Source organism: Siphateles boraxobius, unplaced genomic scaffold, assembly GCF_051911475.1.
Source record: "Siphateles boraxobius isolate OS27281-9 unplaced genomic scaffold, OSU_SipBor_1 22, whole genome shotgun sequence".
In the NCBI taxonomy this organism is placed as follows: Eukaryota; Metazoa; Chordata; class Actinopteri; order Cypriniformes; family Leuciscidae; genus Siphateles; species Siphateles boraxobius.
In genome coordinates, this window is record NW_027508833.1 from 33,314,329 (window position 1) to 33,332,010 (window position 17,682).

The following is a 17,682-nucleotide window of genomic DNA, read 5'->3' on the forward strand; positions in this document are numbered from 1 at the left end:
TATGAGAAAAAATTCTTCCTGCCCTCTTCATTTAAATCTACTTTTTATTTTGTTTATTCAATTCAGGATTCCCTTTTTTTCTTTTTTTTCTTGCTCCATTACAAGGTCTCAAAAAAACCTAAATACTATTTTTTTTAAGTCACCATCATTTTTTTTGTTCTCCATTAAACATTTTGTCATATTTCAAGATGAAATGTGTCATGTTATTTGCACAGAAATTAGATTTGATTCCATAAATGATAAAATATCTTTTTTTTTCTTCTTTCCTCTGCAGGCAGTGTTTCAGTGCTGCCCACAGTGCTCTATCTGCTGCTTGGGGTGTTGAGAGAGGCGGTGAAGGGCTCTGTTGGAGCTGAGAGTGGACAGCTGGTACCAGGCATCCTACAGGCTTTGCGCGCTGTTCTCACCTCTCCCATGAGCAAAGCTGAGAAGAGTCGTGGGGCCTGGACTGAACTGCTGCAAAGTGCACTGCACACACTCTTGGAGTCTTGGAGTACAGGTAATTATCTCGGTCTGATCCACCACACTCTGTCACTGCATGTTTTAGAAATAATTTGTACAACATTCATGTTAATGGATTGTTTTGGACAGATAAAACGGAGCCTGGAGTAGATGAGGTTACCATGTTGACATCCCTCACCATCTTCCTGCTGTACTCCAGTGCTGAGGTGACCACTGTGGAGCCACTGCAGACACGCTGCATCCAGACATTCAGAGCTGGTCTGGAGTCTAAGGACCCCATAGTGAGTGAAGAGGGCTGATTAAAAAGCTTATTCAGTATAGAACCAAACATGTAACTTTTGTACAAAATTTCTACACTGTCCTTTTTTTCTTTTCTTTTTTTAAAGGAGAACTTTTATTCACCAAGGATACATTGAATTGATCAAAAGTAACAGTGAAGACTTTTACATTGTTACAAAAGACTTCTATTTTAAATGCTGTTTCTATCAACTTTCTATTTATCAAAGAATCCTGAAAAAACTTTTCCACAAGATTTCTACAAATATATTAAGCACATCTGATTTCAACATTGATAATAATAAGATATGTTTTTTAATCTTCTCTTCTTTGTCTTATTTCTACTTTAGGTGCTGAGCAGGAGTTATCAGTTGCTAGTATCTTTATTTCAAGGCCCAGACCCAATAGCCAGGCCATTAATTTTGGCTTTGGGTGGCTGTCTGGTGTCACAGCTGGAGGAAGTTGAAAAGAGTCGTCCGCAAGGCCCAGCAGAGCTACAGGCCGTACAAGACGCAATCCGAGCCCTGGAAGCACTAGTGTTTGCTGCTGACGAAACTAACCGTAAGTGCCTGAAAAATGTTTTGAACTTTTGATCACGAACAGTAAGTTATGATATTATAAACAAACAATGAGAATTCTTTGGCTGTAAATTTGTTTTTAATGTTACTGTTAGCAAAATGTTATAGTGTTGTTTAAAATGTGACTTGCTGTTATTAGGATACCAAGATAATCAAGTCAGTATTTGTTTTATCCATGCAGGTCCACAGCTTGTGGCTGTGCTGTTGCCAATCCTCATCTCTCTTCTGCTAGATGAAAATGCTTTGGCTTCGGCTCCAGCGGCCTCTCGCTCACTGCACGAGTCCGCCTTAAGAGACCTCATGCGCATCGGCCCCCAGAACTCGGCTGTCTTCAAAGCGCTGATGGCCTCTGCCCCACACATGAAAGCCAGGCTCGAGGCAGCCGTCAAGGGCAACCAGGAGAGCGTGAACACTAAGGCACAAGCACCTCGGGTCATTAGCAAAAACACACCCAGCATTCAACTGAAGATCAATTTCCTGTGAATCCTCCTTAATGGTTCCTCCATTAAGAATGGTGAATCCCTAAATGGTGAATCCTCCGACTGTATTATGATTTGAATGACTGAGTGAATCTTTTAATCAATAGTGTTTTTAAAGATAAATCAGATGAAAATGTGTCATTTAATAATTGTAGTCCGTTTTAAAACTGCATTAACCTCTGTGAGGAACTTAATACATATTACTAAAAGCAAGGAAAAGTGTGTTTTACAGGTGAACAGCTGAACCATGGGAGTGAAATATTATGACTTCCATTTATATCAACTTTTTTTGTTTTTTTTTGTTTTAATGGTTAGCTTGTTAGCCAACAAGCTTGCATTTTGAACTCAGTTATGCATAGCATGATATTTTGTGAGAATCTTTTATTATTGTGTTAAAAGAATGCAAATCATTAATTTCTCACAAAAAGTTGCAATTAAACCTGTTGCAAGACCAATTGCAGTGCTGGTGATCAGTTATCTGCTAACTCTACATATACAATTTTAGCGCATTGTCAATTATTTTAAATTTGGAAAGAGTTTCACATGTTTGCATGTTATGAATGTACTTATGATAAAGCATTACAAACTGATACTTGCATCATTTCTGCTCATTTCTGTCACATAAGAAATAAACTCATGCTTTGATCAATCATGACATAAAAAGTCATAATTATGAGGTTAAAACTCAAAATTATGGCATACCAAGTTATAATTATGACAAAGTTATCATTGTGACTTACTAAGTTAAGAATAATTAAGTATTATGGCTTACCTCAATATCGACTGTCATATATTTGACTGTCACTGGTTTTTTTTTTTTACTTTTTATGTCAATGTTGACTTTATATTGTGTAATTGACAATGTAGTGAAAATTATCTCATAATTTTGGCTTAGTATGTCATAATGACTTTTTTTTAAATCTCATAATTTACCAAAGCTTGTTTTTAATTTTTGTGATGGAAATGGCTTCATGTTCAAGATGGTACTTAACTTTTTTCTATATTCTAATTGTGCATTCAAATCTGTTTTGGTGTCGCTTTATCTCACCACTTAATTTACTTGACTGACAGGCAGTACAAGTAATAGCTTGGTCTTAAGTGAGCAAAAAAATATTAAACATGCTGCAATATAATATTTACTACTAAAACGCACTACAAATATGTTTACAATGCAAATAGAAGATTTTCAACAAATATAGGACCATTGTTTTTGCCGGTTTGTATAGATTTCAGGTGCAGGTTTCTGCTAGAAACATTGATGATCACTTACAATTATGCATTTGTAACCATACCATTTTGTATGCTGTAAATTGTACACATGAAATAGGGCACAATCAACCATTATTTTCTGATTATACTGGATGAATAAAATCTAGTTTTGCTTTAAGAGTTGCGTTGTTTTTACATTAGAGTAGAACCTAAGAGGGACATTTGCATTTTTTCCTCACTGCATAGTATGTCTTAATTTGAATATGTCTAGTCTATTAGGATCACTGGATTTAATGCAAGCATTTAAGTTTAGGATGAACATTAACCCACTAAACCACGCATGGCTTGATTTCAGAGAGTCAGTGGTCACTTTCTACAATTGTGCAATCCATGTGAATGATTTGTAATTTTTATGGCAACCTCGTTGAATGTAAATGTCGAGTTGTTTTAGCGCCCCCTGCCGCTGTTTGTTCCTGACCGCTACTGCGGAGCCTCGTGATATGAGGAGCCTCGACTAGTTCTTTCGACGGCTCTCCATTTCACTCAATATTTCACCCGTCGCCTTCCCGTTTACTTTGACCTCTACCTTACAACCAGCAGAAGCGGGGAATGAAGCCATATTCACATCTTGCCGTCTGACAACTTCATCCCGAGACGCATTTAGTCCACCCTGTGTGTTTTTTCTTCTCTTCTCGTCGTTCGGCGATAAACGGTGAGTGTTTGTGTCGCTCGTCGGAGGGTTCGTTTCTCAGCCTGACAGACGCGATCAGGCCTCGGGATCCCACTCAACTTTAGCTCGGAGATTTACTGGTAAACACAAGGCCGCAGTACTGTAATTTTTTTTTTTTTGTATTTTAGCTTAAAATTGTTTTCTGACCGGTTATATATGTGGATGGAAAACGTATTAATACCTAATGCGAATTAAGTAAATTAAGTTTGGGATTAATTAGGTCTGTCGAAGTGACGCTAACAGGACGCATTTTAGCTAATCCCAGCTAATTAAACCTCACTTTCTCAACCGATCATTTGTGATTTTACTCATTTGCTGTGGAATTACTTTATTAAGTGTGATGTTAAAGAGGAATTTAAACGGTTCTTGACTTTGTCATGGCGTTTAAGCTAACATAAGCTGTCTGAACTCAAGAAAGAGGCCATCAGGATTCAGGACTAACGTTAGATTGAACGTTCATATATGACTATTTATTTGCTTAACTTAAATCCCCTTACGTTCAATCGAATATATGAGGTTTGATAGCGTCGAATTGTTTGTTGTTTAAGATTTTCAGGTTTAATTCGTATGTTTGTTCATCTGTTCGGCTCTCAGGATCAGGTTAGATGGCCAAACATGAAGCTAACACAAGAAATGATATTATAACGTTAGAACAAACACTGCTATTGCACACTATTAACGCTCATAGTTTGTGTTCACTGTGAAGGTAAGGTTTTATTGTGCTGCTGTATAGGCTGGTGTCATGATGACATCGGTTGCAATCAAGTTGTTTTTTGACTCCTTAGTCAGCTGCAATGTCAGAAAGTCAAAGAACATCATTAGAATCATGTTTGTTCATGAAACATCAAGTGTCGTGAAAGCAGGAGCAATGGATAAGCTGAATGTCTGCTTTGCAGTGTACTTTGATTATTTTAAGTTGTATTGATCTCTATGCTGTACGAATAACAGCACACAGAATCTAAAAATACTTTACTACTTAATTTAAATTAGACTGGAACTTTTGTATTCAAGACTAAATTTCTTCCTTTTTCTTATATTTAGCGTGGGTGGGCATGAGCCTGCAATAACTGACATATGAAAGAATAGACATAAAAAACTAGTATAATAACTATTTCCTTTTATGGAACATTTTATTGAACCTTAGTTTAGAAAAAATCTAAATTAAAATCTTAAAGTTGCCATAAGTGTTTTTATTGTATAATATTTGATACATCATGCTTTTTGGCCCATAAAGTGCTCACAACTCAAGGAGAAAAAATAATGCGTTGGTTTTATTCACAGGGCCGAAATTTGGTGGTTATTTATATGGCCAAAGCAAATTCTGATAGCCTGTAATGTAAATCAGTTAGATTTTTATAACTGTGTATCAGACCAAAATGCATAAATATTAGTTGTCCCTTTATATCTCTCCCAATGATGTCTAGTAAGAAGATATTTAATGCTTAGTTTTATGATCAAAGTTCTTAATTGACAGCTAAACATAATGCTATGATTGAGAGATGTAGGCTACAAATAAACAATTCTAAAAGCCTGTTGTATCATATAGCTATTTGATATGATATAAGATGATTAAATGGTACTAAGTATATAGTAATATAGTATAGTAAATAGTAACTAAGTAAACCTTAGTTATTCATTCCAGTATATATTTATCTTGAAATATTAATAACAATATAAAATGTATCCTTAAGTTACTTTATAAAAAATCATTAAAGTTTTCAAAGCAAAAAGGCAAGCGGACCACAATCTGAAAGTGGAACTTTTTAGAATTATGCTAAAAGGCCTTTTACTGAAAAAGTATTCGCTATCAATCAGAGGGCAGAAGGCATGTATGATTGTGTAAAACATTTTCTTCAGTTCTGATCATGTTGGTAGTTTAGAGACATAATATAAATAATAAAATAAAATTGTAAATTTTTATAGGGTTACGTTAATTAACAACAAACAAAACCTAAAGTTGAATGTTATTGGTCTGGTGGACTAATAGACTGGGAATGAACCGATCCCATTCATTTAAAGGTGGTATAATTATAGTAAACAAGTTTTCTTTCCAAGATAAATTGTAACCCAGGGCGATGGCATCAGAACTTGTTTTGATTCACCATGGTCTAGTGTTACTGTTAAAAATTGGTTATGAAACCAAAAAATGTAAGTCTGGAAATATCAGCTCATTAATTAAAAAGTTATGGTTAATGCATTGGCTATGGCATATATTTGTCTATTTTGATCACATCAGGTGATGTTCATTAGGCGAAAAAAAAAAAGTTTGGTTCCGGTTGGTTGTCAGTTGAGGTCATGTTTAGGGACAATTTTTTTTTTTTTTCAGTGGCAGCAAGGGACAGGAAGGAAATTATTATTATTATATATTTTTTTATTTACAGTAGCGATTGATAAGCCACTCTATTTTTTCATAACATAGCCTACCTGTACATGTACTCTACCACCTTGTGTGTCCCAGCATGTTACACACACACGCGCTGATTTTAAATGTGTGCGCGGGGGCAAACGGGGTTGCCTTATTGTAAAGTGTTTCCGATTAGTTATACACCGATTCAGACGTCTCGTGAGTTCAGTGTTGGAAAGATCAGTTGTTTTAACCATTCATTAAAACGAATCGGTTCAAATGAGTCATTAGTTCGCGAATTAGACGTGTCATTATCGGACGTGTGCGCGTTGTGTGATTATCCCGGCGGTTAGGACATACCACAAGATTTGTCATCACAGAAAACATTTCATCACTGGATAGTTTTTTCGTTTATTTAAAGTGTGGTTTATTTGTCAGCTGAATGTGTGGAACGCTTTTCATTGAAGATAAGGCAACGTATTTTAGCACAATTCCCACCCAGCGGTAATTCAGGAAAAAAGAAATCTCCGAATGCTCCACATGAAACTTTAGTCTTCGACCTTGCCATCGTGTCGATTTATTTTCATTAATATGTGCGAGGGAGAGAGAGCAAGACAGTGCTTAGATTTGAGACGGTGAAGCCTATACTTTCGCCTGGCTCCGCAGAGAGAGTGCGCCCGCGCGACCGCGACTCTCTCTCTCTATCTCTGCTCGTTCAGTTCACGCGCCCTGTCACGAGCGCAGCAGTGCATCTACATGACAACAACGATGTGTGAACGCCCGTGGCTGCCTCGTTTGTTAGCATTGCTGGAGAACAACAGGCTATACAAATACGGTGCTGTACAAAAACATACATTATAGTTCGCCTCAAAGTTTTTTATTTGTGTATTTATTTAATTTGTATTATTTTTCCCCAAGCTCATAAAATAAATTTGGGTCGCACATAAATTGACAGGGTCGGTCGGAAACCGGAACCAAACAATTTTTTTTATTATGCCTTAGGGCCAGAGCACCGATGCAGTGAGGACCCTATTGGAATTGCTCTGTTTTTTATACTTGATTTTTTAGAGTTGCAACGCATGTGATCAGGTTTTTTCCTCTCTCCATCCAGCAAATGTGTGGATTAGGCCACAGACAGTTGCTTTGAATGTCAAGTTCAACAGGACATTCTTCCTGAATCAAGTTAGTCACTTAATCTGTTGATAAGTGGATCTCTCTGTTAGTCTCTTAGAAGGTGGTGGATCTATCTGAAGCCTGTCTGTAGCCACCCAGGCAGTAATGGAGGACAGACTTTTGCTATTTTACATAAACCTTCCATTCTAATGATTTTATCCTCATGCTTGGATCAGCTTGCCTGTCTCAGGAAAGTAGTGCTGCTCTTTTCTTTAATGGTTTGTTTCTCAGAACAATAAAAAGACAGTGATTTCTGTTTGAATTGCTTACTGTGTGTTGCTGAAGAGATGGTCTGTTTGGGCCATACAGTGTGAGTCATTGATGAACTATTCATCATGCAAACTGTTGTTGGCCAAGCTTACAAATTCGCTAATCACAGCAATTTCTTTCAGTGCTTTGATTACAAGCAGTAGTTCATCATGTTTATAGTCTGATTTACTCCTATTAGTTTACCTTTCAAGTGCATACATCTTCAAGGAGTCATCTGCTCCACCCGTTTCATTATTAACCAACAGTTTCCATGCAATTACTCAAGGGTTGTGTTTTCAGTTCAGCACCAAACAAGTGGGAGAAGGTGGAGGTTAAGGCCCAAAGCAACATTGCCAAGGATTTTGTGTCGAGTTCTCGTCTCCTGTTATATCCCATATGTCATTTCCATGCTCATATTTTGTTTCTATTTCTTATGAAGGTGACGACTTGATGAGACATCAAGAGGACCAGTGACTGCCCCTGTTCATTTCTCTCCTGCTGCTGGCGGGGTGACTGGGTGTTGGGTGGATAGGGTAGTGGGGCGTCATGGCGGACGTGGACCCGGACACATTGCTGGAGTGGCTGCAGATGGGACAGGGCGATGAGCGGGATATGCAGCTCATCGCCCTGGAGCAGCTCTGCATGCTGTTGCTCATGTCAGACAACGTCGACCGCTGCTTCGAAACGTAAGTGTGAATACTGATGCTGTGCCATTTCTGTGGTTCATTGTTTTTGATTGTAACAAGATAACTATTCATGACTGTTTTTAATTTCATTTTGGTATTTTACAAAATGTAAAAGTGTTGAACAAATTTAATATAGCATTACAACGTGTGGCAAAGGCACTCAGAGATAAAAAAAAAAAAAAAGATAAAAAAAGACTTGAGTTTGCTGACGGGGATTATGACCCTTTTATAAAATAAATATTATTTAACTGGTATCGTCTGATCTTAGTGTTACAATTTTGGTGACTGTATTGGCCTTCAATTTTCGGTGCAACGCTAGCATTAATTCATAAACACGCATGTCTCCAGGTATGCTTACACTAGAGATGCACCGGTATTAAAATTTAGACCAGGCTAATACTTATTTTAATGTTATGGCCGACAAGTCTATAATGTTTTATCTAAAACTAATTAAAATACATTTAAAACATAGGAATCTCTTGAATTTAGACATCACAGCATTTTCTTAAATATTATTTTTTTAAATCAAAAGAGGGGTGTTTGGTAAAACACAGTCCTGGGAACAAATTTCATTGGTAAGTAGAGCTCAACGATGCAACCAATGGATTTGAATTTGTTAGAGATTATATGAGAATTTGTGTGCATAGTATTAAAAGTAAATATCCTATAAATGTGTGTAATTCTCCTATAAAAAGGAGTTGTGTAAATATGCACTTTTGGGAGAAAAAGCACTTGTAATGCTCATACTACAACTGTGAACATATTCCCTGAGAGTAAAACAAAATAAATAAATAAATATATATATTATATTAGGGCTGTCACGATGTTAGATTTTTCACACCACGGTTATTGTGGCCAAAATAATCCACGATATCGATATATCGCGAAATCTATAGAAGCCCTGTCAAATTTATTTTTACTTTATTTACTTTTTCTTTTTTTACCCAACAAACATAAAGATACTGATAAACACAAGGCACATGCATATTTACTTCTTCCGTTCTCAATATTTTAATGCAAATTTTTGTGAAGTATATCTGGTTTCATACTGGAGCGAAACACTGTCTGAATGTTTCCTGAAGAACTGAAAAGCTCTTAAACCTATTGTTGCGTCGGTGCAAGTCATGCAGATTTGAAAAAAAAAAAAAATCAAGTGCAAATACAAAAATAAGACGAGTAAAGAAAACGGGGTATTTAATAATCACCCTTTATTTAAATATATGAACACAGAAACCCGCTGTTAACAGGTTAATGTCACATTTCCCATTCCATGAATAGTAAAATAATCGCAATTTACTCTGTAAAATAGCGTAATCCGCAGGGGGATGGACACGGAGATGGGTAAAAAGGTTGCAGATTGGATTTAAGGGGGTCGCACACCGGACGAGAAGCGTAGCTCCGGACATCGGACACGCACTTTCTCAGTTTATGGCCAGCAATATTGTTATGTTTAAGGACATTATGAAATTAGGATAATGTCTGTACTATGTTATGATTATACTGTACAATTAAATTCAATAATTGCTAAGTCTGTGGTCTGAACACTTTACCTCAGTCAGAGCGCATCCGTTAACTGAATGAATTGAGAATCTCACCTGAAAATCCGAGCCGTTGCTGCGCGCCGCGCACAGACGCTGAATGGTGCCGTCGGTGTGTGTAAATTCGTCCGTCGGTGTGTATAAACTCGTAAATAAATAATGTGTTTGAATTTTAAAGACGTGGCGCTGCGCTACTCCCCGGTGTGCGACCCCCTTTAAGGTGCTGTTTTCTTTGAAGCCGAAGAACTTCAAGAACTCACCATACTGGCGAGCTTACTTTTCTCGGGTGTGGATAGTGTTTCACTCTCTCACTCAGACGATATTCTTCTCAGAGTGGCTGCGCGGGCTCGCGCTGCGTCATCTTCTTATTTGATAGGTGTCAGCGGGTGCAATACAGCCACCTGACAGGTCAACCAGGTTCTGGCGCTGGAGTATTTACGTGTCATGTTATCATAAGAGTCCTATTCATTTTAAACATTGTGGTTATCGCCAATACCGGTATATTGTCACACTCTAAATCAGTGGTCTCCAACATGGTGCCCGCGGGCACCTGGTAGCCCGCATGGAGTCTCTGAGTCGCCCGCCGAGCACGTTCTATAAATAGCCTGAATTGTAATCTTTCATTTCGCTTTTTTTTTATTATTATTTATGATGATGGCATAAAATGAGAAAATAACTAATGGTAACATTTCATATACCATTAAAACATTTCATATACCATTAAAACATAATAAAATAATTTGAAATATTTAGAATCTGCACGTCGAGCAGGTTTCAAAAAAACCAAAAACGCAACGTAACTTCTGTGAGTTGAGGCGGTCGCGGGCAGACGGTACATACATAAGATAAATTGAACTATAAAAAAGAAAAAAAGATTAATTATGGCTGATGATGCAGGTCATGCAAAAAAGAAGACTTATTATTTTAACGAGGAGTGGGAAACAGAATTCCTCTTCACTAACGTTAAAGTTAAAGCTGTATGCCTCATCTGTGGAGCTAGCATTGCGGTTGCCAATGGTCTATGGCAGGGGTCTCCAACACGTCGCTTGCGAGCTACCAGTAGCTCGTGGCCTGATTGTGCTCAAGTTCGTTATTTCAAATGTAGGAAGCTCATGATTGAAGCGACGCGCTCATTTTTTCCAGGCGCAGCGAGATGAAAAATCCATTAGCTACTAAAACTTCTTTGTCGTTGTGGAGAGCGCAGTGCATGGTTGCATAGTAACGACAGACGCCACGGGAAAATCGGACCGAATTTTACTATTAATAATGAAAGATAAGCTAATGTGCATTGTGAACGTCAGTAATTTATCTTTTTTGACTCATTCTTTTTATAAAAATGATTTAAAGGCTGAAATATGCAAGCTTTTTATAAATCTTTTTTTGTCAAAACTTTATTTTAACTTGTAGGCTACATGTTAGTAGATAACATGTCGCAAGACACTCCTTTAAAATCTGGCCATCATTTTTAATGTTGTTATTTTGTTTATGTAAACAAAAAGTGCAAATGAATTCTAATTATATTTGTTATTTGCTGTTTTTCGACATAAACCTTGGTGAATTGATTTTATTGTGTAGTATTAGTACTTTTTGAACAGGATTCTGTGATAACCGTGATCAATTTGGTCACTATAATCATGACATTTTCATGCCATTTCATCTCTAGTTAAGATGCACTATAAAATCAACTATAATTATGTGTTTTTACAGTATAATATGCAAAGTACAATTTTCTTTAAAAAAATGTATCTCTGATTCTGTTCTTTTCTCTGACATTTAAGGGTGACATATATCGTTCTACAAAACTAGTTGTTAATATGAGAGTTATGAGACATTATTTAAGAGATTTAAGTATTGTATTAGCCTACATGAGTAGCTCTCGGCCACTATCTTTTTTTTCAAAAAGTAGCTCTCAAATGAAACACGATGTCGATATTTCATGCTTTGAATATCACGATTATCGTCAATACCGGTATATTGCGACACCCCTAATATATATATATATACTTAATGAGTATATATAAGTCTGCTACCACTAGATACACAAGCAACTCAGTCCAACATTCAATAATTAAAGGGTTTACACAAGATTGTTAAAATGTTTTTACTCGTCTTAAATTCTATAATTAAATTTGTTGGATCAGCAGTGTGTTTTGCTAATTTTGTAAAATGAGTAGGCGTGGAGGTCAGAACAAGGAAGCCACAATAGCTGTTGAAGAAGGTCAAGACAAACAAGGAAGCACCTCAGTCATTTGGGATTATTTTGGTCTTAAATGTGATGACCACACTCAGTCATTAGTGGTTTGATAAAAGCTGTAGATCACAGGTGGTGGCTACCCATAGGAGAAATACGACAGACGTCTTAAACCAAAGTACAATAAACTGTATAAGCAGTTTTTTGCACAAAATTGACGCATGTAAATTAAGCCTGCCATTTGTTTATATTTACAGTTGATTGTTAGGGCTGGGTTAAATATATGGATTTCTCAATTTTAATCGATTCTTAAATCCCAAGAATCGATCTTTTGGTCTATGCTATTTTCAGTTAATGAATGAGAAAAAAACTCTGGCTTGCCTCCCATTCAATATATCGCAATAACTTTTATGCTTTGTTACTTGTGATATGAAACAAAGTCTCAGCTTTTTTAAGAAATTCAAACATTAAATACCATTTTGGCACTCTTTAATGTGGCGTGGCAGATCGCTGTCGTTTGAGCAAAGTGGCAGTGTGAAGCCCTCGTAAACTGATTATCTTTTCCTCTGAACTATTAATTACAGCACAAAATAAACATCAACTTCAAAAGGCATGTCGAAAGATATAGATTGACTTACTGAAATTAATCCTGTCATGTAATCGCTCAATCAGTGTTTGAACCGTGGAAAGACATCAATAAAACGACTTGTAAACAATGTAACTTGATGTTCCATTTAACTCAGAAAAGCGTCCATTTAAATGTTTATATTTCAAAAAACAAATTGAAACATAATTGTCATTAAAGTTATTATTAATGCGTTTAATCAATGCGTATTCAAAGCTTTTTACATATGGAAGGGGAACCACCAATGTGCAGATGATGCGACGGCAGCCGTATTGTGCCAGAACGCCCACCACACACCACCTTATTGGTGGAGAGGAGACAGTGATAGAGCCAATCAGTATATAAATGGGGATGATTAGGAGGCCATGATGGACAGAGGCCAATGGGCAAATTTGGCAGGATGCCGGGGTTACACCCCTACTCTTTTTCCAAAGGACATCCTGGGATTTTTAATGACCACAGAGTCAGGACCTCGGTTTAACGTCTCCTCTAGGGCTGAAACGATTCCTCGAGTTACTCGAGTAACTCTATTACAAAAATTCCTCGAGGGAAAAACTCGTTAAATTCCTATGGCGCGCACTATACGCGCGGCGCAGGGATTTGATTGTTTCACACAGACTGTTTATTCACAAGGACCTGTTCAGGAAGCATATATTTTGAATTTAGTTGGCGCGATGGCGGAGAATAAATATGTAAATAAACGGCAAAAATTTTCTAAAGTGTGGGATCATTACACACTTAATTCACTTAATACACTTAACTCGCTGAAACAAGGTAACGTAGTCTAAGCCTATTGATGTTCGCTGATTTTAATCCCATACTGTATTTGTAGCGATGTCTTGATGCGGTTTGACTAGATATGATTTTTAGCTTTGATGACATTTTTTAGTAGTAAACGTAACTATCACGTTCAATTGCAAGAGAGTATAGCCTAAAAAAAGAACCCCTACACACACACACACACACACACACACGCCAGTCAGACCGATTGCACCAATGCATCACATATGCTTAAACTTTTATGTAGCCACGCAACAATAATTTCAGCATGCATTCACTGTACACACCGGGACGGGATGGAGGAAGTCTTTGCGAGAACTTGTTTGTATTTCACGTCTGCCAAATAGTTACAAACAACAACAAAAAATTAAAGTCCCCAGCCTGTTGGTTTAATAAAGATTCGGAGTACTCATTTTTCAGTTAAAACGCACGGAACAAAAAGTGCGTCAGCTTTTACTGCATGTTCAACAAGTCATGTTACAGCTCTTCTTCAGCGTTAACTACCAGAATACACAAATATGCTTAGATGCTTAGAGTGGTTATATTATAACATCTTAAAGGAAAATTCACATATGAGATAGCTTTATAACTTGCATAGTATATAACTTATAACAGCTTTAACTGAAATAGACACAAGTTTAATATAACTATTCTGTTAATAAAACACACACACACACACAAAATCCGATTAATCGATCGATTAAGTGCTAGATTAATCGATTACAAAAAGAATCGATAGCTGCAGCCCTAGTCTCCGCCGTTACATTATTATAACATTATTATAATTATTATTATTATTATAATAAAAACCTCCGAATGTAATTTAAATGTAAGTAACCTATACTAATCAGTCAATTTTAACGTTTAATATTATAGTAATGTAACAACTAGGCTTACCTGTATAGTTTACAGCATTTTTTGCAATATTTTTTTCACAAACGTTGTGGCGGGCTTTACAAGATGACGATCGATCTGATTGGTTTTAAGGTCTTTGCAATTGCTTACAGAGGCATTTGAGCGACGTCCGTTGGTGACACCCCTTTGGAAATGAGCTGTGAATGAACCTTCCCCAGACCCTAACTCAGTTACGACTGAGAAGGGTCTGGTTTTAACCAGGCTAACCCAGCCCCACTGATTGTCATTAATGATGGATATTACTTTTTCCTAATATATACCGTTACCCTCTACAGTAAAATATATACAGCAACCCTCTAAGCACACCTTGGTAATAGAATCAACATTGGCTATTACATTTTTTAGTTTACTCGCCTGACTGAGATATACAATTTTTTTTATAATCGTCGTAAAAGATAAGCTATAATCTTTGTAAAAAGGCACAGCTTTTGAAGTATCTGAAGTACACTCTTAAAGGTGCACGAAGCGTTGTCGGGTGACGTCAATTCTTGTTGATGTTTAAAGTATTGTTTAAAGTACAAATTTGATAAGGCACTTAAAATGCTTGCCTCACTATAGTCCCTATAGACGGTCAAAATTTGTCTACTTTTAAACGAAACAATTAGAAATAAATATAATCCATACAGGCACGCGTGCGCGTTCAATACTGCAGGAATGACGAGTCAGCATCGCCACAATCATCTTCGTGCCAACACACTTAGTAAACACCAGAGCATGTCAGCGGAGCGGTGTGACGCTCAGCTCAATATTCCGCTCTATGCGCGTGCGCTCCACTCAGTCGCTCCACTCAGTCACCGGTAAAACAAATCCCGCTCAGACATAATGTCTCTGTAGGCTACTTGCTTTCTGTTTGTACTTTGTAATGAATATCTGGAATAAATGTATCATTTACAGTAGCTAGGATTGTAAATAAATAGAAGTTATTTCGGGGTGATTCTGAATAAAAGTCTGTTCTTTTTATTCATTTAAATGCATTAAATTAACTTAATTAAAAAACATGTCTAGCCCTTTGGCAAACTTGCTTATTAAATGCAATAACTGAAAAGATATATTTGATTTTCGTTATTTTATTTCCGTGAACATAACTGCAGTTGCAAAACAGGCATATTAAAACGCTCACGCACGCACACATTAGTGTTGTCACGATACTAGAATTTCTAACTTCGATACGATACCTTGAAAAATATCGATATTCGATACCATTTTCGATACCACAGAGAAAAAACTGCCACAATATTAAGGGGGTCTTTTTTTATTTAAAGCTAAATATAACAAGTGTAGAACATGACAATGAGGTATATTTTACATGAAAAAAATGTCCTGAGTTCTATCTGTTAATATTTTTTCATTGGACAAGAGCTAACATGATCCGTTGTTTTTTTTATTACCTACTGTTATCAAAGATTAAAATATACTGTAACAAATGCATTGTTCATTGGTCATAAATGCTGGTTAATACATTAACGTAAATCAAAGATTAAAATATACTGTAACAAATGCATTTTTCATCGGTCATAAATGCTGGTTAATATATTAACGTGAATCAAAGATTAAAATATACTGTGACAAATGCATTGTTCATCGGTCATAAATGCTGGTTAATATATTAACGTGGATCAAAGATTAAAATATACTGTGACAAATGCATTGTTCATCGGTCATAAATGCTGGTTAATAGCCTACATTAACGTAATTTGATGAACAGATTTAAATGCAAACGTGCGTGCATCACACGCGGAAACAATGCTCAATGGATTGGCATGAAGTCAAGTCACCTTTATTTATATATTGCTTTTAACAATACAGATTGTGTCAAAGCACTTAACAGTATCAAATTGGAGTGTGAAGCGCGTCTCCGCGCTATTCTCCGACATGCCCGCTCGCGGTGTGTAGCGCGTGCCCTGTCCACACTATTCTCCGACATGCCCGCTCGCAGTGTGTTTTTTACACGTGTCCGCGCTATTCTCCGGCATGCCCGCTCGCGGTGTTCTTTATCAATCAACCAAAGCCGGTCGCGGCGCCGCACTCGCCATCTTCCCTTTCACTTTTGCTATTTAACCAGAGCGAATGAGACGAGTGCGTCACGTGTCGTGTTTGTCAACGCGCCTTCGGCGAGAAGTGAAAGTGACCCCTCGGCTAGTATCGGTGTATCGATACTTCGGGAAATTAGTATTGGTACCGTTCCAATATTTCAGTATCGATATTTATCGAAATATCGATATTTTTGACAACACTAGCACACATAGGGCCCTATGATTTCCGTGATGCGGAAAACGCGGACGGAATCACGGAATTTACACGTGAAAACGGAATTCTCTTATACACACAGAATTTGCATATATTTTGTTGACATATTAAATAAACAATTTTTTTTACTTCTCATTTTTCAGTTTAAAACAACAAACGTAGAAAGCTCTCTAGCTAAACTGTAGCCAAATGGCATTGTTAAACATGTTGCCAAGTAACCATACGACCTCACGTTCACGCGTAGGGAAAAAAATGTCGAAGCGAGTGGCTTCTGAAGAGCTAACGGGGGCTGCGTTTGTGGTAGATGCGTCCATTTGTATACTGTAACGTGCTGATCTAACCAGCGTTCTCATAAAAGGTTAAAAAAATTTAAACGTCTGGGAGAATGAGTAGAGCAGGCGATCTGAATAAGAGTGATGATGCAAAAAAGAGCTCTATTCGGTACGGTTTTCTGTGCGCACACACCCGACCCGAAGCGTGCAGCCATACAGCGCGCGAGTACTGAATTGAGCTCTCTTTCGTGTCTAAATAGACAAATACACACAACATTATGTCTAAATGTCCGTTTTGGAGGGTATTCACGTAAACTATGTCAGCTATGTCTTAAACAGTTGTGAGTGTATCGGATGTGCATCAGTGGATCCGCATGTCATTGGACATGATCCGACGTCTTAAAGTGACAGTGGGTAATAAACCTAATGCGATCCGTGTCAAGCAACAAAAGAAAAAGAGAAAAGCATTCACTGTTTGTTAATAGCTTTAATATGTTTGTTAATATGTCTGCTTGAAAGAATAAATGATGTATGCAAGTAGTTATAAAGAATTTTTTACTTTAGGAAAAGTGGTTTTAATGTCATTGTGTTGGCTTTCTGTCAGGCACATATCGTTGTTTCAATGTTTCTGTCTCCCTGCAGCATGTCTGCATTTAATCTTTGATTTAATATTCATAAATCCTACCTTGTAACTTTTACCTCCATGTTACTGTTATTTTTGGCCAGAGATTTGTTGAAGGTTTGGCTTAATTTTGGAGAATTTTGAATGTACTTTGCTGAATATATTAAGAGTTTAAATAAAAAAGCTGAATTGTGAGTTTGTGTAACTGAATTTAACGGTCAATACTGCTTAGGAGTGAAAAGAAAACAAGCAAATCCGAAAGGGCTAAAAATAAATCCAAAAAAATGGAATTTGAAAAAAAATAAA

General features: G+C 36.9%; 2 protein-coding genes across 12 annotated transcripts in view; both read left to right on the forward strand.

The window, feature by feature from the left end:
- The window catches only part of heatr5a (HEAT repeat containing 5a), a 35,634-nt gene extending 32,452 nt beyond the window's left edge, over nt 1-3,182 (forward strand). For all 3 annotated transcript variants that reach the window (XM_077239738.1, XM_077239740.1, XM_077239739.1), the window contains 4 exons: nt 275-499; nt 592-743; nt 1,089-1,299; nt 1,498-3,182. In XM_077239738.1, the coding sequence (XP_077095853.1) occupies nt 275-499; nt 592-743; nt 1,089-1,299; nt 1,498-1,799 (890 nt within the window). In that variant the 3' untranslated portion in view covers nt 1,800-3,182. The remainder of the gene's footprint in view (nt 1-274; nt 500-591; nt 744-1,088; nt 1,300-1,497) is intronic.
- Nucleotides 3,183-3,468: 286 nt separating this feature from the next.
- The window catches only part of hectd1 (HECT domain containing 1), a 47,644-nt gene continuing 33,430 nt past the window's right edge, over nt 3,469-17,682 (forward strand). For 8 of the 9 annotated variants that reach the window (XM_077239758.1, XM_077239762.1, XM_077239760.1 and 5 more), the window contains exons 1-2: nt 3,469-3,716; nt 7,940-8,186. In XM_077239758.1, coding sequence (XP_077095873.1) covers nt 8,047-8,186 — 140 coding nt within the window. In that variant the 5' untranslated portion in view covers nt 3,469-3,716; nt 7,940-8,046. Of the gene's footprint in view, nt 3,815-7,939; nt 8,187-17,682 lie in introns of all 9 variants that reach the window. The other variant, XM_077239759.1, reaches the window with a different exon arrangement.